The sequence below is a fragment of the Brassica oleracea genome, chromosome C3 (genome assembly GCF_000695525.1).
Source record: "Brassica oleracea var. oleracea cultivar TO1000 chromosome C3, BOL, whole genome shotgun sequence".
NCBI lineage: Eukaryota > Viridiplantae > Streptophyta > Magnoliopsida > Brassicales > Brassicaceae > Brassica > Brassica oleracea.
This window is the reverse complement of record NC_027750.1, coordinates 10250305-10271241: the sequence shown is the minus strand read 5'-3', so window position 1 is coordinate 10271241 and position 20937 is coordinate 10250305. Positions and strand designations below refer to the sequence as shown.

At 33.0% G+C, this 20937-nt stretch overlaps 4 protein-coding genes across 4 annotated transcripts; 1 reads left to right on the top strand and 3 right to left on the bottom strand.

Moving 5' to 3' along the window:
- Positions 1–4472: 4472 nt before the first annotated feature.
- Positions 4473–5399, bottom strand: LOC106332573 (squamosa promoter-binding-like protein 3). The gene is made up of 2 exons (XM_013771046.1): positions 4954–5399; positions 4473–4851 (listed from the first exon to the last, which is right to left on the bottom strand). The coding sequence occupies exons 1-2, from the start codon at positions 5262–5264 to the stop codon at positions 4755–4757; spliced, it is 408 nt and encodes a 135-aa protein (XP_013626500.1). The 5' UTR covers positions 5265–5399; the 3' UTR covers positions 4473–4754.
- A 5351-nt stretch (positions 5400–10750) lies between these two features.
- On the bottom strand, positions 10751–12265 carry LOC106329260 (F-box/kelch-repeat protein At4g39560-like). Its single transcript, XM_013767887.1, has one exon. It carries the CDS (start codon positions 12215–12217, stop codon positions 11006–11008), a length of 1212 nt encoding a protein of 403 aa, XP_013623341.1. The 5' UTR covers positions 12218–12265; the 3' UTR covers positions 10751–11005.
- Positions 12266–14463: 2198 nt separating this feature from the next.
- LOC106328639 (DEAD-box ATP-dependent RNA helicase 21-like) lies at positions 14464–16824 on the top strand. The gene is made up of 2 exons (XM_013767121.1): positions 14464–16465; positions 16690–16824. Exons 1-2 carry the CDS (start codon positions 14560–14562, stop codon positions 16692–16694), a joined length of 1911 nt encoding a protein of 636 aa, XP_013622575.1. The 5' UTR covers positions 14464–14559; the 3' UTR covers positions 16695–16824.
- Positions 16818–18058, bottom strand: LOC106328640 (B3 domain-containing protein At2g33720-like). The gene has a single exon (XM_013767122.1). It carries the CDS (start codon positions 17964–17966, stop codon positions 16872–16874), a length of 1095 nt encoding a protein of 364 aa, XP_013622576.1. The 5' UTR covers positions 17967–18058; the 3' UTR covers positions 16818–16871.
- Positions 18059–20937: the final 2879 nt, after the last annotated feature.

The following is a 20937-nucleotide window of genomic DNA, read 5'->3' as shown; positions in this document are numbered from 1 at the left end:
TGATTCAACTAAAAGATGATAATATATAACTCAACTATGGTTAGCATTATTGAACTTTTAATTCAACTATGATTAATTATAGGGTCTCATGTCATTATTATAGGACAAAAATTTAACATTAGTTAGTGTGACAAGAAGCAATTCGATAGTGATTTAATTATAGTATATATATACTTGTCAATAAGAAGATTCAAACACTACATCAATATGTGAATGTTAGATGAGTTATTTAACAAAAACTATGGTTGAGTAGTGGGTCTCTTACCATTATTCTTTTTTTTTTTTTGTAACGGTCTCTTACCATTATTCATTATTCCATTTATAAGAAAAGATAATTAATAAATGGTTAGCTGAGTTATTTGTGTTGAGAAGAAATTATGATAGTAATTTACTGACTACAGGTGTATTGGGCAATAATTAGTTTTACTTGTTGAATATGGTATTAGGAAACACTATAAAATACTCGGTTAAATTGTGATACATTTTATGCAGATCCTTGGGACAGACTCTTTGGTTCTTAACTTCCGTAGATAAATTTCAATCCCAATGCAGCTTTATCAATTATCACACTCCACAGCTTAATATTTTGGTCAGAACTCACAATAATATTACAGAACTATATGTATCAATAAGGAAAATTAAGAAGATTTACCATCTAATACTACATCAAGATGTGAATGTTTCGTAGTTCAAACGATTGTAAGCAAGTCAATACAATTAGCAATATAATCTGCATCATTCATCTTGTGAAAACAATATAAAATGGCCATATCTCGCTGAACCTATAAATCAAAACTATGGTAGCATCTTTTGGTTCATATATGATTTCTAGGCAGTTCGACATTTATGTCACATCATCAGAGCCGGTTCTGGAAAATTAGGGGCCTATTCAAAATAAAAATATATATATTTAATTTCTATTTTAAAATTATTAATATTTTCATAATTTTATTTAAATACAAATATGGTTTTAAATTATTTATTATTTGTAAAGAATTTTTTAGATTATTAATGAGAGAATTCTAATTTTATCATTATTTTCTAAATTTACTTTTCAATAATAATTTTTTTTTGTAATTACCTCTGTGATGAGAAAATAAATTAACTCTGCTAAGTCATTCATAAATATTTATAAAATGTTTATAAACTCAACCCACCGTTAAAATAGTAAACTCTAAACAATAATTAGTAAATACTAAACTCAAATCAAATCCATTATATATTAAAGAAAAAACATTGTAATAAGTTCACACTAAACTGGACACATGTCACGTGTAAAAGCATTGTAATAAATGTGTTCACACTAAAATGGACACATGTCACATGTATAGAGTTTCTCAGTCAAACTCTACATAAATATGTTCACAATATGTACTTTATTTTTTTTAATATAAAACTCACATGCATGGTTCTTCTTTATGTTATTTTTACTGTTTACGAATAGAGCTGGACAAATTATTCATAAATTTTGATTCGATTCGTTAACCGTTTTGATTCGAACCGAAAATCCGGATTTTCGTTACTCTACGAAGCAAATCAAATACTAAATTCAATATCTGTAAAAAAAAAGCAAATCACAAATATCAATATTTTATAGGAACATATATCCAATTTGATCCGTTATATGCATATATATATATACATATATTTAAAGAATTATATGTAAGTTATATATTATAGTTTATATAAATTTTACAATATTTGTTTTTTTTTTGACAACATCATATAGAAAATTTTACAATATTTTTGTTTTTAAATAATTTTATTTTTCATGTATTATTTTGAAAAAATGTCATTTAATATTAATCAACAGTATCTTTATATATTTATCAACCATCTTTATATACTTTTACGTACACGTACATATGCACATTGACATGAGTACCTTATAACTAAGTATTTACCACAAATATCTAAATTTTTTTGAAGTTAAAATATTATTTTTCTTAATGCTTCTTTCACTATCGACTAAATTGTAGTAAAATGATTTATCTTAATAATTTTCTTTTTTCTTTAACTATTATCCGTTTAGAAACTATAATATGAAACCATTGGTTCGACATTACGACTATTTAAGATTCATAACATAAAAACAAACATATAATAGTAATTTTTGATTATCACATAAAAAAACAAAAACATCAAACATTTTAATCGAACAAACCAAATAAATATTGATTTAAAATGATAGTTATATTTTAGGAGATTAAAAACAAAAAACAACCTAAAACCAAACTGATAACTAGATTAAACAGATTAATGTCTTCTTATTAAAAAATAACAAAACTAATAATCGTATTCCCTGTGAGACGCAGATTATTACCTAGTGTTATAATATTTCTGCTTTAATGTAATATTCAAACGTACGTAGTGTTTTATGGTATACTATATAATAATTTTCTTTTAAGTTTCGATCTTTTGTTTTACATTGACATTTATGTTTTATATATAGTTATATAATATATTGTATGTAAATAAATGAACTTTTTAAAAATTGGGGTCCCCCATATTCAAATGTTTCGTAAGTATGCTCCAAGTCCGGCTCTGCACATCATCCTGAAGTTTCTTGTTTTGCACGGATATACAAAAGACTGTAAACTACTAGCTGATAATGGTTTTCTTATTCCTTAAACAAGTCTTATGTACATTTCTCCACAACACTATAAAAATATATCTTCGGCCAATAAAGTGTTCTTGCGCCATGTTTGATGTGTATAAATCCCTAGTGGCTAAGTTGTAAGTTGTAACATCCATGATTCGAAGTAAAATCTATATGGTTACCCTTTTTATAAAGGTTAAGAACATAGACGCCGTCTGTGGGCACCCACGGCCACGGGATTAAAAATCACGCGCTCTACCACTGAGCTAAGACGGCTTTTTGATTCATGGGTGAAAGTGCAGGTAATTGTAAAGCATTGAATTTACTCTGCAATGTTTCCTCCTCAATTCAAAACCGTTGATAAGAATAGTGAAGTCTTCTTCTTCTGGTCGGTGACGTGGTTGGAAAGAGGAAAGAGGAAAGAGGAAAGAGACAAAGATGGGAGAGGGTTTAGGGTTTTACAAGGTATACATTGCCGGAATGATGGCTAGTCTCGCCACCCTTTCGATACCGTCAAGGTACCCACATTTAAATCCCAATTTATACCATGTGGGTATATTTGTATTTCAAGTGTGCATCGATAGATATGTAACGTTTTGTACTTAGCTTAGTACAGATAATACAAACATCTCTGTTCCTGTACTTAGCTTTTGGGTAATGTTTCAAAAATCATCAATGAGCATTCTTCTGATGCCTTTTGGGACTTACTTGGGTCTGTTGCTTATGAGCTTCGTATGCATAAAAATCATTCCTTTAGCAACACTCTTGCTCTTTTATTTCTCTTTAAGAGGCAAATCTTGATTCTTTGGAGGTGGGTGTTGTCTTTTGTTTCTTGTGTCAGGTGAAACTTCAGAAACAAAACACATATGTGCAAGAGGGCTCAGATACAAAAAAACGGTTTGCATTGTGCTTCAAGGATCTCCCAAACGGTCTCCATTGTGCTTCGGAATATACTCCCAGGCAATGCTCTTTTTGCAGGTAAGTATACAAGACAAACTGATCTTTTCACTGTAATTTCAAGTATTTTTGCATCTTCAGTTTTTGAATTGTTTTATTGTAAAGGGAACTTTATGAGATGATGGGCCACGACTAGAAACAATTGTTTCATCTGCTCTGTTTGGTGCAGCTATGGCTATTGGCTATCATTAGTTTTGTATTATGTCCAGAGCTAGTAAGGTGAAACCTCCGCTTTGTAATAATAATTTTTAGTTAATATTGTTAAGGGAATGTGCTGGAAATGCTGTCTTTTTTTTGTACTGTCTATGAGAGTACCTACGGCGGTATCACATCCACTCGAGATTAGAGGGTTCTAAGCTGATTAGATAATTACTTAGTTGACATGGGGTAATAGGAGTTCTCACCGGTGGTCTTGGAGGCATAGCTAGCTGTAAGAATCTTTCTTTTAGTGTTTCATGAACTCCTGTCGTAAAAAAAAAAAATGTTGTTATTGATTGATCTTATTTGGAATCTTACTACTGTTTCTATGGTACAGTGCTGGTCAGCTGTTTCGCCTCTTGATGTAGCAAAAAAAAAAAACCATTATCCAGACAAAGCTACTGAGACAAATCCTTTGAAAGTGTTGAGATCGGTTTGTGAGCCATCTTTACTTTTGTATTTCCTCTTTGAATATAAAATGTGATACTAAATAAAAATAGTGTGTTTTTGACATTTTTAAAATCATCTTATGCAGATTCACAAGAGGACTGGACTTAAGGGATGCTATGCAGATTTGGGTCCAACCATCCTGAGAGCATTACCTGCTAATGCAGGAGCAATCGTTGCTTGGGATGTTGGGAATCAAACCTCACTAGGATTAGTTTTAGAACCTAATAGACATTTGATGAGCTTTCTTGTAACAGAATACAGATGTCAAGAATCAAAAGTTTCTCCCACATTTTAATAAAAAAAGTTGATCACAAAACGTATACATGTTTAGTTTAAGATCTTGGCTTGAATACATTTTTCTTACACATGTTCACCTTCAAGCATTTACTTGGTCTCAATGCATTTATTGATGTCTTAGGTTAAGCAGATAGCTTTTGATTCCATACAGTATTGAGAAACAGAGAGAGACACATAAGATTACAAGGAGCTTAAAAAGAGACTTGACAGAAGAGAGCAAGCAAAGCCTGTTTCATTAACATTCAGACAGGTTTTATTCATTTGTGCTTTTCCTCCTTCTCTCATTGTGTCCAGCTAAGCGTCTCCTGCAACTCCGCTTGGCTTCATCAAACTCACGGAGGTCATGAAACCTTGTAGAAACCAAAGTTAAAAATGTCTCATCATTCTTTTTCTTGTTTTTGGTTGTTGTGGGAGGAGGGGAAGATAGAGTTCATGAGAGAGAGAGATGTTACCTGCTGCATTGTTGGCAGAAACGTTGGTAACCACCAGAGATCCGAACAACAGGAGCTTTGGCATGAAACTCACAGACTTTGTGTCGTTTGTGGTACTGTTTGGCTCGGCTCATATCCGCAGTACATCTCTCCACCTGACAACAAACTCCACTATTACTGCTACTACTTGTAGCTTTGCCTTTCTGCTTCTTCTCTGAAGCCTCTTCTTCCTCCTGCTCTTCTCCGTCTTCTTCTTCAAATGTATCCTCCTCTTCCTCACTCATTTCTCTTAAACTCCTCTTCCCTTCTGCGTTGCTTCTTCTCGTACTCATCTTCAAAATATTACTCTCTTCCTCTCTCACATGAAAGATATAACAAGAGGAGAAGATGTGAAAGTAAACGTTTGAAGAGAACTTAAGGACCCCAGAAACAAAAGTGAGGAAGGATCTTAAGGTGCTTAAGTTGTTGGACCACAAAATTTCACTCATTTTTTTCGTCTTCTTTCTCTTCATGTACTAACATGTTGTGTAAAATAAAGTACGATCAAGCTTTAATGCTCTATTATTATTGTATGGGTAACACATTCATCTTCCTGTATATTAAAAGAAGATATACACAAAAAAAAAAAAACCAATATTAGCTAACTACCCTAACACTATTTTTGACACTATTAACATTTTCATAATCATATATTACCCCTGACCAAACTATCACCTTCTTTTGTTTTTTTTTCTTTTGTATCTCCATAACTTCTCATTTCCAAACGGTTTCTCCTTTCTCTATTTTTTCTCTCCCTTTCATATCTCTTTAGATTCTCTAATATAATTTATATTTTTTCACTTGTATAATGAATTCTTCTTGTTTTTTTTTCTATTTTTACAGATGCAATTAGTTTTCAGTTATGTATATTTCATTTTACACAATGCTTGGATTTAATGAGTGTCAATTCACGTGCTGGTCAAACACATATTTGTATGGATGGGCCATATATTCAGAAGAGTGGGGTGTCCCCGACATCGATTAAAAAACATGAATTTAACATTTCTATTGCAAGTATATGTAGTTGCTATTAAAAAACTTAATTGATAAATGTTTGATTAAATTCTACAAATTAAGTATTGTGGACAGATAAATGTTTGCTTATCTGTTACAAAAAATGTTGAAGCTTTTTAAAATGGTTTGTAAGATGTTAATAAATAGCTGATGTTGGCTGATACATAGTTTGTTAGATGGTACAAAATTGATTACCGATCTAATGAGTCATATAACACAGTGCTTCAAATATTAGCAGTTACATTTTATATAATTTGGTTACATTTTATATAATATGTTGTCAGTAGCCGATACATGTTCGATTAGCTGCTACAAAACATGTTATCGTTTTTCAAATTAGTTTATAAGATGTTAAAAATAACTATCGATTAACTGATATAGATTTTGTTTGATGGTACAAAATAGGTTATCGGGTTAACTTAATCATTAACTATTCAACTGATATCTTCTTAACGGTTAACAATTATTGTATTATATTTAAATGAAAAATTATATTTGACACTATGGTATATACTATGGTATATAAGGTAAATAATTTTTTTTTCAACCCATAATTGGGCATCGGAAAAGTACATCAACGGCGTTCCGGTGAAACAGAGATCCTAGGTTACAAGTGCTTAACTAAGTATAAGGTAAATAACATATTAGCTTCGATGTCATTGTTTTTGTTATTAGATAAGTATATTTTCTCTTAAACAAGTTATCCACTAACAATTTTTATAATATTTTATGATGCATCTTAGCATCAAACATCCATTGTTAACGTACTAATTAATAATTTAATGTGTTTCTTTTTTTCTCATATACTGTGTTTTCCCTCCCCTAAAATAGTTGCAGATAAATGTTGAGTTGGTCATGTAACCAATTGTAATTTTTGGAAGGTTTGGGTTTCTTTTAGTCTGTAATTCACATGTATATATGTAGCATCCAACATCAACGTAATTAGTGTCGGAAACATAATGTATAATTGGTGCCAGAAACATAGTGGCATTATATAAGAAACTTGATAACAAGATTGACAATGGATTTGAGAAGAAGCTTTTTATTTTAACAAAAAATATTATCATGAGAGAATGCATTGTCAAGAAAAGGAAAACAAAATGAATGAAAGAGATAGAGAAATTTGGGAAGAAAGAGAGAGAAAAATCTGGGAAGAAAAAGAAAGAAGAAGAATGTTTCCGGCAGGGTAGAGGCAAAGGCAGAAGCAAGGGTAGGGACAAAACAGTCAGGTCAATCACTTTTTGCTACAGCGATCCAGTTTGTTAGGGTAGTTACTTAATTTTGGCTCTCTTTATATATATTCAGCAAATTAACTCTTAAAAGAAACCGTAGAAAGAGAATGAAAAAAAAAAACTGTTAACAAAATGGATTAACATTTCGAGAGTAAAGTAAGAAGTTTTTGTTGTTATGTTGTGTGATTTTACATTTTATAAAACTTAAACATTTATGTATAAGCCACACTTTCTAACTAATACTAATATTTTAATCATCTTTCTCTATTAATATTACTTTTGTTATGCATATTTTTACGTTATAACCATCCATAATTCGGATTATGTATCTGCTATATAAATAGTTGACATAAGGTAAATACTGTATGTGTAGAGAAAGTACTAATGTATTGATTCGAAAGCAAGGTTTACCAGTTATTAAATTTAAGTTTTACAATGTGAAAATATTTCGTGTTTTTTTTCAGTGAAGAAGTTGATATTCGAAGTAGAAAACTGACTACACATAGCTCATTGCTTTCTTATGAATCATATTCCATTTCTTTTTTATTTAATTTTTCTATAATGAATATTTGATAACAGAATATATATGGAAAAAAAATAACCTGAATGAGCTATACATAATTTTAAAGGTCACCTATTCGTAGTGTGCGAGCAGACGATTAATTTTCTATTATATCATACTGATGATGCTTGGTGTCGTAAAAAAAAATACTTGGGTACAAATGGAGGTTCTTTTGTTTTATGGCATAGGGCCACCGCTAAATTAAATTTGCAATTTAATTTCTTGTCTGGTGAAGATGATAAGGTCGATAATCAAGTTAGCCGTCGGGGCCACGAAGCCTACATATATAAGAATGGTCCAATCTTGAATGTATTCACTTTTCAAATAGTAATATGTAAACTGAAGACATGTTAGCAAAATTGAACGATCAAAAACAGCACAAGGCTTTGTTTTGTATTGGTTTCATGGTTTGCAATCAACCATTGGAGAGTGAGTTACCATGCACAGAGAGCAATAAACTCAAACACAAGTGACTGGAGTAACTTTTTACTAGACAATATATATCATCATAGGTTATATAGAAAGACTAATTAGTCAAGCAACTTGTCTAAATATCCTGGGGGTAAGGTAAAGTCTGAAATATTTTCACGACATGATCTTACTTATGTCCATATAATCCATCTCATTATGAGAAGAAATCTAGATATGAAGATAAAAGATAACTGAAATGGTTATGAATAGTAACATTTTGCATGCGGGAATCAATTTAATGGAAAATGAAAATAACACTCTTATAATGATGGATAATAAGGAAGAAAATAGGTTTCTTAATAAGTTTTTTTTTCTGCTTTTTGGAGCCTTGATTAAATTATTAAGTTGAAAGATTTTCGAAAATAAGAGATAAAAGGGTCAAAATATTAACGTCGAAAATGGGTAGTAGCTAGACAACTCAGCTGTCCCACTACTACACATTATTGTACTGCCTGTCAATATTGATTGCATCTTTATGTTTAGCATCTCATTCTCCTTCTCTTCTTTTTTCATATATTCTTCCTCATTTAAACTAGTATGATGGATTAGTACGTAGTATTATACTACTAGTATATATCTCTATTTTTTTTTGTAATATGTGTAGAGATAGAACTAACTCTTCAAGTCTGGACTTTGGAGTCTAGTTGGATGATCAGAGTTATCTTATACGGTTTAAGCTAATCGAGTTGACCACAGACTTCTTTTTTTCTTCTTACGTTTACAAGTTTGTAAAATTGTTTACTTCTGTTTTTTATTGACAAGGAATATGCATGCATGAAGTCTATATTTTATTATATTGAACAATGTGATAGAATAAACCACGTGTAGAATACATTTGTAAAATTATGTGCTTCATTTTTCTTAAAAACTAACTTTTGAAATAGACAATACATAAGAAAAGCGACAAAGATTGAGATGTACCAAAGATTACAGGAGGATTTCGAGGATGTGAGCTTGTCTCGTATTCTTCGGAGTAGGAATAGTCGGGCAGATGCACTAGCAAAGGAAGTAAGGAACTGAGACTATATTTTCTCCCATATAGATCAGATCCGGTCAGACGGAGGTGATCTTCGGAGGAACGGCTCGTCTGCCTCCACTTGATCTAGTTTAGATGGGTAGCTGACGAAAAAAAAAAAGTGGCAGGGGAACCTTAACCTCTCCACGTGACAGCAACGAGCAACGTTAATTCTGAGTTCTGCGTGGGGCCTGTTGTAGTACAGTACTTATTTACTTTTGCCACCTTTTCAATTTGCTATGAGCTTCAAGCTTCCTTTCCTCTGTCTAATCAAGTTTCAAAATGAACCAGAGACGAACTAATCTAGATTGCTTAAGATGACTAACACACTACAAGAAAACAGGCTATTGTCATAATGTCGACAGAAATTTTCATCGGAAAACAGCAATCCCGAGTTCGTCGGAATTTTATCTGACCTTTCCGAGTCCGACTGACGGATTCCCAAAAGATCTTCACGTAAAATGTAAAATGTCAGGCAATTTGCTCAAATAACTATTTTAAGTTTTTGTCACAAAATAACTATCAGAAAAAAATTAGAAAAAAATAATCAGTTCATTTTTATTTTAAAATTTTTAATTTTTAAAAATTTGAAACCATATCCCCAAAACTCTACTCTTTAACTCTAAATTCTAAGTGTAGATTAGTTGACCCTAGGATAAAACGTATTTTTACCCTTTAGTAAAACTTATTTTGATCATTTTTTTATTGAATAGTATTTTATGAAAATAAACTAAAAATGACTATCCTAGAGAATTTCTCTAAAATATCTGTCGGAAAATTCTTCAGGAATTCATAGAAAAATTGAAAAATCCAAACAAACAATACTTATCAAGAAAAAATTCCCTATCTGTAAGAAATTTCCTAACGAAATCTTCTTCTGTCATAAATTTTTTTTTCAAATTTCAAAATTTAGATACTTTTTTTCCTATAGAATATTTCGTCGGAATTCGTTGGAAATGTGCATTTTTTAATTCTTGTTAAAATATAATTTAATTAACTAAAAATGATAAAATAGTTAAATAAAATTTATAATCGAAAATGAAATAAAAATTATATTTAGTAGCTAGAGATGGCATAAGTCGAGAAAGCGTTGAAGAAACAGCTCGGAAACAACAATGCTCTCAACAACGCGAGAGCCACTCTTGCAGCAGTTCAACAGATGAAACAGTTCCGGGGTGCTGCTCTTGAACGTGGAAGATTCCCCATGGAAGAACTCTGGAAGTGAATAAATTCATCTTCCCTTCGTAACATTTTCAGCTCTCTCTTTCCAATGTAGTAAAAAGATTCTTGTAAAATCAAGAGGTTGTAATTTCATTAGAAAGATGTCTATTTTGAAATCTTCGAATTGCTTAACGTGGCACCATAAACTTGACAATTGAGATTTGTCTTATCATTCTCACCAAGATTTAGATGTGTTCCCCTCATTAGCACTCAACATTCATAAGTGGAGACTGGAGAAGCACATAATCCAATTTTTTACAGCATGTGGCTGACACACTCTTGGGCTTAACTACACAGCTTCAAGTTCAACACATGTAAGTAGCAAGGAAAAGACCTGATTATGGTGTTCCAAAACTGCTAATAACTGTACAACTTGAAAACCTAGTTGGATTCGCAATTATGTTTTGACTTTTCTCACTGCTCTGTTCTCGGTGGTTCGGTTAACCATAAATAGCATCCAGCACCTTTAGAGTCATACAATTACCTATCAAGTCTTAAATAAAAGATAAAAAGTAATGGTCAAAGACTAACATTAATAGAAGACAAAACATAGAGGTCAGGGTCCATAGTGAAGACATGATCAATGCACTGGATGTTCCCCCAAATGTGGCAATCCTGGCGCCGCCTCCTCTCAAGTGAAATCTCAGCACACCAAAACTGCAACTTGTCCCCGACGAGCACGCTCCAGAAGATGACAATGTTGCCAGCGGATTTGCTGATTTTAAAGCCTGGAATTAAGCCTAGGAGGCCGTCGGTGTAACCGCGCTTGAGCATATGGCAATTCCACACATCCGCCCCCTCCCCATAAAAAAGGATTGTATTGATGTTGGTACGGTCAAACTTGAGGAACCCTTGAAGATGTTCCAAACCATTCACCTTGTACCACTCCATGCTCCCTTTCCTCACCCCACTCCAAGGGTCACACCACTTGATTACCCCGTCAAAATCACAGCTGAATAACAATCTGTCTATTATTGCACCACCACAACAATCATCATCATCTCCTCTTGCGTTTAAAAAGAAATCATTCCACAAACTTTCTTCACTCCAAAATTTGAACGAAATAATATTATCCGGCCCAACCACCTTGCAAACCTTATTGTTCATCACCGGATCAGGTATACACACACTGCTCCAAGTCTGCGTCTTTGGATCGAAAACCTCTGGATTGTCGCGGGAGAATGCATCATCGCAGCCTCCCGTGACGTAGATCTTACCGTCTAAGACGCCTGCCTTGGCGTCACAGCGAGCAAATCTCATGGAGGGGAGTTGGCTCCACGTGTGAGTCCGACAATCCAGAAACGAGACACGCGATGTCGTCACGGCTTCTATACTTCCTCCAATTACATAGATCCCGCATCCCATGGAGACATAGGTAGCTCTGCGCGGAGATGGGAACGAAGGCATCGGGATCGGGATCAGCCGATTCCCTTTTCTTCCGAGGATGAACCATCCCGGAGGCTTTCTGCCAAAAGTAGTTCCCAAGCATACATAGATGCACTCCTCCCTCAAACCCATTCGAGATCGGGTCTCGTACATCTCCGCCGAAGACACCAGTGAGCGGATGCTCTTTGAGACCAGACATAAGGCCCCTAGGTCCGATCTCGACACGCGGGCCAGGCTGTTTAGAACCATGTCATATGGCAAAGACATTAACCCACATGATGATGGAGACTCAACCCTTCTCCTCTTCTTTCTGCGTAATTGCTCTACCCCGGCGGACATCATCATCGGTGCTTTGGTGGTTTTGCCTTTTTTTTTTATCTCATAAAGTGTTTCTCTTTACTTGACTTTACTTTTGTCGTGACGTTGTAAAGGTTTTTATAAGATTTTCTGTTGTACTTTTAAAAAGGAAAAGTTAAAAATATTTTCAAAAACTTAATTAAGGATTTTTCAATCCTGAGATGGACGGCCCAAAATTCAATTTTTTTTACCAGAATAAACTCACATATATGTACCCATAAAATCATGAAATTATTTCGAATATACCAAAAAAGTTCTTTCATTTTTTTATTGTACGTACATATGTTATATATATCATTCTAAATATTATATAGTAAAATTTAGCTACACTTTATGGTAAATGAAATAAACTATTTTACTAGCAAAATATACTTTAAGATAAATTTTATTAAAGTAAATATTAAATTAATATTAAATATTACAAAAAAATTAATTAAAAATAATTAAACTGATGGATTTGTTTATTTATATGTTTATAAGTATGATATTACTAGGTGATTCTCCGGAACTCATGCACGAATACAAATATTTATGTAATATTTGAATTAAAATAATTGATAAAAAAAATTTCACTTATAATTTTAAGTTGTTTTTGTAATTTATATGTATAGTAAAAATATATTATGCATTATTATATTTCCATATTAATTGGATATGTGATTTTACATATAATATTTTTGTATTATTTCAAATATTTATTTTTGATATGTTAAATTATATCTATTGTTTTAAATTGAGCAATGAGTTTTAATTATGCTAAAATTGGATAATTATTTTCTTAATTTCATGTAATTCAGTTTATCCTCTTATATTTTTAAATTTTTGTATAAATGGATATCTAGTGTTTTAGAAAAATAGGAAACATAAATATTAAATCAGAGTTGCATTAATAAAATAACTTGTAATATTTTGAAAATTCATACACAATTTTTTAACACTACTACACACTAAATCATGATCTTTTTTTGATTTTATTTTTCATATTAAGAATAGTTGGTTATTCATAATTTAGTATACTGGATTGTTTTATTTTTCTGATCACAATTTTATGGTTACAATTAAACTAAAATAAGAACATGTTGTTAAGTTAGATTTTCTTTACTTTTATCTTATGATAAGATGAAAAATATATTTTGTAAGATTATGTATAATTTAATACATGCTGTTTCGATAATTTTTTTAAAAAATTGAACCGTTGATAAATTTTGTTATAAAAATTCTAATCATTCAATCAAAAATATATTGATAAATAAGAAATACTATTTGTTTTGTTGCAGCAACCTCACAGTTTTAAATATTTATTTGGTTTTAAAATAATCATAAGATATAATTATTTTTGAAATATAAGATATTAAATAATCATTTATGTTGTTTAAATTATTTCTTATTAATTATTAGATCAAAAGATATTTATAACAAAAATATTATAATCTCTTAGAAAAGAATATCTGAATTAATATCTTTTTAATTTAGAAAAGAATATTATAAAAATATATTTATAATAAAAATATTATTCTCTTTATAAAACACACACCTAACATCTATGGTTTGCATGGTTGGACCGGACTTGCTCTGTTTATTCAACCGAGTATATGAGTACAAATCTTATTATTTTCCCTTTTTGTGAATTTTTTTTTTTTTTGGAAACAGTTCAAAAAGTTATTTTCCATTTTTTTATTTTTAATATTTATTTATTTTTATATATTTAATAAAAATTAAGTGAATATAGAATTGTCATTTACTCATTTAATAAAATATATATTTAACTTGACAAAAAACATATATTATAACTATGTTGTGAATCAAATTACTTTGATATTTTAAGATTGTACGTTTTCATGAATTTTTAGATTAATACAATATGTCAAAGAAAGAAATATCTCATTTCGGTTAAAAATACTGATGTAATGCTGATTCAAAAATATATCAACTCATATTAATTATAAAATATGTAAAAATAACTAAAACCAATTAGAATCGGATTAAACAGATTGTTTGATTATACCAAATAACTAGATGTTATAACAAATTATAAAAAGTATGTATTCTATTAAATATAACAAAAAGACAAAAAAAAAACATAATTTCATTATTTGAATAATTTCAGATTTTCAATTCACGAAACAAGGTATTTTTTCTTAAACCCTCAGAAAAACAAACAAAATTGGGTTTGATTAAGAATGCAAAAAGAGGTTGTTGGCCAAAAGAAAAATCTATCCAACAAATTTGAAATTTCCAAATATAAAAGGAAAAAAAAAAAGGTGAGAAGGAGAAGACGGTTCTTCAGCTTTCCCTTCCTGCAAATCTACCAAGCGAATACCTCACCAGCCATGAAGCGATCAATCAACCAAGTCATGGGATCCACGTCGGCTACTTCCGCCGATGCCAATAAGCCAGTCTACCTCTCCAAAGCTCAGCGCGAAGAGTTAGCCCTAAACCGCCGCCACGATCAAATCTCCGATCACCGTCTCCTCCGCGAGCAACTAGATCGCTCCACTCACGACAGGAAAAGAAGCAGAGGGCGAGATCGCGATGGCGATAGAGATCGTGAGCGTAGCCGCCGTGAACGAGATCGTGAGCCAAACCGGCGAATCCGTGACCGAAAGCGTGAGGAAGAAGAAGCTAAATCTCGCGAGAAAGCGCGTGTTGAGAAGCTACTCGATCGTGAGAAGGAGCTCGACGCCATCAAAGAGCAGTACCTCGGAGTCAAGAAGCCAAAGAAGAGAGTCACAAAACCAAGCGAGAAGCTCCGATTCTCCTTCGACTGGGAAAACACCGAAGACACTTCAAGAGACGTGAACGCTCTCTACCAAAACCCTCACGAGGCCCAGCTTCTCTTCGGCAGAGGCTTCCTCGCCGGCACGGACCGCCGCCAGCAGAAAAAGCAAGCTGCCGAGCACCATACGAGCGTCGATAGGCACTGGAGTGATAAGAGATTAGATGAGATGAGTGAAAGAGACTGGCGCATCTTTAAAGAAGACTTCAACATCTCTTACAAAGGTTCCAAGATTCCTCCTCCCATGAGGAGCTGGGAAGAGAGCAAGCTAAGCTCCGAGCTTTTAAAAGCTGTGGAGAGAGCTGGTTACAAGGCCCCTAGGCCTATTCAAATGGCAGCTATACCACTTGGGCTGCAACAGCGCGATGTTATCGGTGTTGCAGAGACTGGTTCGGGAAAGACTCATGCTTTCGTCTTGCCCATGTTAGCTTACATATCTAGATTGCCGCCTCTGAGCGAAGAGAATATAAGGGAAGGTCCTTATGCCGTTGTTATGGCACCTACTCATGAGCTCGCTCAGCAGATTGAGAAGGAAACTGTTAAGTTTGCGCGTTATCTAGGGCTTAGGGTGACTTTAACAGTGGGTGGTCAGTCTATTGAGGAACAGGGGTTGAAGTTAGCGCAAGGGTGTGAGATTGTGATTGCTACCCCTGGTCGTTTGATTGATTGCCTTGAGAGACGGTTTGTTGTGTTGAACCAGTGCAACTACGTGGTTCTTGATGAGGCTGATCGGATGATAGACATGGGTTTCGAGCCTCAGGTTGCATGTGTGTTGGATGCAATGCCTTCAAGTAACTTGAAACCGGAGAAGGAAGAAGAAGAGCTTGACGAGAAGAAGATTTACAGAACCACGTATATGTTCAGTGCTACAATGGCTTCTGGTGTAGAGAGGCTAGCTAGAAAGTACTTGAGGAACCCTGTTGTTGTCACCATTGGTACTGCAGGAAAGGCCAAAGATTTGATTTCGCAGCACGTGATTATGATGAAAGAGTCTGAGAAGTACTTCAGATTACAGAAGCTGCTCGATGAGCTAGGAGATAAAACCGCCTTTGTGTTTGTCAACACAAGGATAAAATGCCACTCTATTGCTAAGAGTCTGGACAAGGCAGGGTACCGTGTCACTACCTCGCACGGTGGGAAGTCACAAGAGCAGAGAGAAGTCAGCTTAGAAGGATTCAGAGCAAAGAGATACAACGTTCTCGTTGCAACAGATGTTGTAGGCCGTGGAATCGATATTCAAGATGTGGCTCATGTCATAAACTATGACATGCCTAAACCTATAGAGATGTATACACATCGTATCGGGCGTACAGGACGTGCTGGGAAAAGCGGTGTTGCTACTTCGTTCTTGACTCTTAATGATACTGATGTTTTTTATGATTTGAAGCAGATTCTTGTTCAGAGCAACAGTGCTGTGCCTCCAGAGCTGGCTAGACATGAAGCGTCCAGATTCAAACCAGGTACGGTTCCTGATAGACCCCCAAGACATAGTGACACTGGCTATATAAACTGAGTTACTAGGCTCTGGATTTGTTCTCGAAGTGATGATCTCTTTAGTTTAATAGTGAAGGAAGCAGTAGGAAGTGGGATAGCTGAATTATTTATTTGTTTTCATCCTAATTTTTAGATATATTTCTTTGTTCATGTCACTTTAATTCAAACTTCATTTTCATTGCTTTTATAGGATAAAAACAATGATTCTGTTTATAACTTGCATAAGAAACCAAATGATGCTATAAAGGAAAATATGTTCACAACTTTGCCATCAAGAAAACCACAAGAACGACGGGAAAACAAAAAAAAAAAACAAAAACAAAACCACAACAACGATGACATATGAAAGAAGAATCTAGAACGCCCAGGGTGTTATGGATCTGCTAGAAGGGGAGAGTAGGATGCTATTGTGACAAATCCTGAGCTAACTCCAATTGGTGCCTGAGATGGACCTGCAAGAACAGAACCTGAGCTAACTTCTATTGGTGCCTGAGATGGGCTTGCAAGAACAGAGCCTGAGCTAATTTCTATTGGTGCCTGAGATTGACCTGCAAGAACAGAACCTGAGCTAACTTTTATTGGTGCCTGAGATGGACTTTCTAGAACAGAGCCTGAGCTAATTTCTATTGGTGCCTGAGATTGACCTGCAAGAACAGAACCTGAGCTAACTTTTATTGGTGCCTGAGATGGACTTTCTAGAACAGAGCCTGAGCTAATTTCTATTGGTGCCTGAGATTGACCTGCAAGAACAGAGCCTGAGCTAACTTCTATTGGTGCCTGAGATGGTACAGCAAGAACAGAACCTGAGCTGACTCTTGTTGGTGCACGAGAAAGCACGCAGAAATGAAGCTTCGAATCAGAAAGATCCCAATACATTCCAATCTCATCTTTCGTCTTCAAAGCCCTCCTGATGACAAAATCCATAAGCCATCCACCACTGAGAACATAGGATCCACGCCTGGTCAGTTTCGTTAGAAGCATCTGGTGCGTAGTGTGAGTATTGTGATCATACACGTCGACTGTTAACCCTGAGCCTTCTTGGACCATCTTTTGGCTAACCTCAGGGAGATATCTCACTATGTGGCTATGTACGCTTCTGGGATTCAGAAGAAGGCAGTTTTGACGGCTACGATCGCTTATAGTCAGTTTCTTCTTGATGGTCCATGGATCGGTGAAGAGAGTTAACTCTGTTGAGACGCCGTACTGCTCCTCCTCTTGTCTTCCTTCATTTGAGAGAAGCTTAAGCTTCATCAGCGAGTTCTCTTTTTCTTCAGTACCTGTATTGCCTCTTGGCCCACAAGATATCTTGGTATCATCACTGCTCTTAGGCCATGTTGGGTCGTACAAACAGAGAGTCGTGGAGACCAAGCAATCAGTCTCTGACGCTGAAATAGGAGGCATCTCCCTGACAACGTTGGGGATCAAGGAAAGTAAGTCTTTAGTTAACTTTTGCTGATCTTGGATCATTCTCGTTCAATTCCTCTGCACCATAAGATACTGCAATTTAGAGAGCGAGTAACCAAAAAGTACCTTGGAATTATGTAGCTGGATCAAAGCTCTTTTATTCAATCATATATTACCATAAATAAAGAAATTAGAATCAAATGAACGCATAGTTTGCATTTTTTTTTCCTTTGGTCTGATAAACAAATATAAACCGAAGAAAAGAGAGACGAAAAAAAGACACAAAATAAATGAACCCATGGTCTGCATTTATATATAGTTTTACCGAATAAATCTATTAAAAGAGCCTATCAAAAAAGCTTCAATTTGCTTCAAGAAAAATTGTTTCCATTTCAGAATCATTGTATAATACATAATTCTATTATTTATCTATTAATATCCATTAATTTATAAAATGATTTGGACTAATATTTATTTAATATTTTAAATAGTTCATTAAAATTACACAATATTGTTTTAAATAAAAAATAATATTTTGTATGTACTTATATACTTAAAAAACTTCCATATGTAAATTTTGCAAAATAAAATATAGAATATATCTCAAGGATTTTAAATATACATGTGGATAAATATTTTTATCTAGATCTTCAAAATTACAAAACATGTCAAAATTAATTTTAAATAACTGATCGAATCACCATTTTACTATTTCATTTCATGATATTAAATTTAATTGTCCTATCGAAACACTGCATATTTTTGAAACCCAAAATCATTTGGATATTGAGTGTTTCAAATGCTATTTTCTGTCAAAATGTGTTAAAATGATTCTTAATTTCAGTTCTACATATATTTTCATGTTATTGATGTTTAAAACTTGAAACTTACAATAATTAAAAATATTAGCACAAAATTAACAAATATAACGATAATAATAAGTATTGAATGGCTAACCTGTACTACGAATGAAAAATATGATGCTTGGAGAGATGATCGGCCAAAAAATTCAAGAAAAGTTTTCTTTTATTAACAGAGTAGGTTTTCATGGTATACTTATTTATACGATAATTATGACATACTTCATTTATTATAGTACTCATATTTTACAATTTTCATATACGTTTTCGGAATAAAAAATTATTTTGTTTTCTAAGTTTGAGTTCTGTTGACCAGATATTTTGGTATATTAATACTTGGTCACCAGAACTCAAACTTAGAAAATATAATAATTTTTTTCCCGATAACGTATATGGAAATTGTAAAACATGAGTACTATAATAAATGAAATATGTCATAAATTATCATATAAATAAGTATACCATGAAAGACTCCTATGTTAGTATACCATGAAATATTTCAATATATTATGTGTTGAATTCAAATTGAATTACCATTTTATGCAGTAATTCAAGTATTAATATACCTCAAACTGAGATAGACTATTCGGATTTGGTGGATATATTCAACAACTTGGTTGACTAGTTGGTATTAGTTTCGGAGCTAGTTTCCTTTTGTCTATAACTAAAGCTTTGAGTTTGATTTTTCTATCAGCAACTTAAACAGACTCTTATAGATTCAGTTTCAGATTTTTAATACTATATATATATATCCCTATGAGAGAATCCCTTGAAAAGAAATCTAGGAACCAAGACACCATTTTTCTCATGTAGATCAGAGTCAGTCTAATAGAAATAGTTTTTGGAACAACTTTCTTATTGGATAAACTTGATTTTTATGGATTGTTAAGAAAAAGTTATAGGATTTGATGTCATTTGGGTCGAAATCATATTGTATATTTTGATTATGGGTTTAGTAAGATATATGAACTTCGATTCAAAATTAGTGATTGACGAAAACCAATAGTAAGAGTGCTAAATATTGGATAAAATGTTATATATATATTATTTGGAAATTATATAATTCTTTTTCTAAAAACATGTATGAGCAGATAAAAAACATATAGCAACATGTTATCATTAAAAATTCAAAAATAATTTATTCACCAAAATGTATCTTTCAAAACTAACATTTAGGTTCTAAAATATTTACACTTATGCTGTTAGAAAATTACATAAATGTTAATGTTAACACATACATTTCCAATGCAATTAAATTTAATATATACACAAAATAAACATTTGGGATTATTAGCTACCTTTTGGGATATCATACATGCATTGCTGAAATGCTGTGCAAATGTACACTAATGCACTATGTACATGGATGCTTCAGTCAAAATTTGAAAGGTAATCTGCTAAGAAGTTATATGATGAAATGAATTTCACCTAGGAAGATCTCCTTCTGTAAAACAATTCAAAGTAAAAAAAAAAATTAAGGAAATATATAAATTTTGTACAACAATATTAGAGTGAATGAAGTAAAGGAGAGATAGAGGTCAAACTTAGCGAGACAAGACTGATCATCTCCATGTATGAGTCAATGCCGCAATCATCAAGACAATGATGACCACATCAAGACTATTGACATGAATAAATAAAGAGAAACATAAAAGAGTAAAAGTGAATTCATCAGACTTCACAAGACATCAAGTGTTAACACAGATTTGGATTTCAAATTCATATCTATAGCTAGATGTTGGGAGCTGATGAGAATTGATGCACTCTTTTATCCAATGTGTTATTTTATCATTCACTATCTCTTGTATTATTTAAAGGATGTGGTTGTTCTCTCTTGTAACACACAAAAATAGACAAGTATTATCATCAAACTTGTGCTGTCTCTTCTCTCTTACTTGTGTTCACAATGTAGAGTGTTTAGGAGTCATGGTTTAGAGGATGCCTTACTAAACTCTTCTTATTTACTCATTAAACTCTAGCTTACTGATTCTAAATCTTCTTTATTTTAAGTACACAAACTGTAAGTGTTGTGTCATTTCACAAAGATTAGACTCAAACTAGAGATTCTCTTCTTGATACAACTGGTTTACTCACTAATATATCTGGTTGTATTGTTGGTTATTTGTGTGGACTCAACTACAACTTGGTTGTCTCTTCTCTTGTTAAGGATGAGA

Bases quoted from the DNA above. Each gene is read 5' to 3' on its own strand.
- LOC106328640 (XM_013767122.1), bottom strand. From the start codon at position 17,966: ATGATCCAAGATCAGCAAAAGTTAACTAAAGACTTACTTTCCTTGATC.
- LOC106332573 (XM_013771046.1), bottom strand. From the start codon at position 5,264: ATGAGTACGAGAAGAAGCAACGCAGAAGGGAAGAGGAGTTTAAGAGAA. The intron at 4,852-4,953 runs GTAACATCTCTC...GGTTTCTACAAG, and splicing joins TTCTGCCAACAATGCAGCAG to GTTTCATGACCTCCGTGAGT.
- LOC106329260 (XM_013767887.1), bottom strand. From the start codon at position 12,217: ATGATGATGTCCGCCGGGGTAGAGCAATTACGCAGAAAGAAGAGGAGA.
- LOC106328639 (XM_013767121.1), top strand. From the start codon at position 14,560: ATGAAGCGATCAATCAACCAAGTCATGGGATCCACGTCGGCTACTTCC.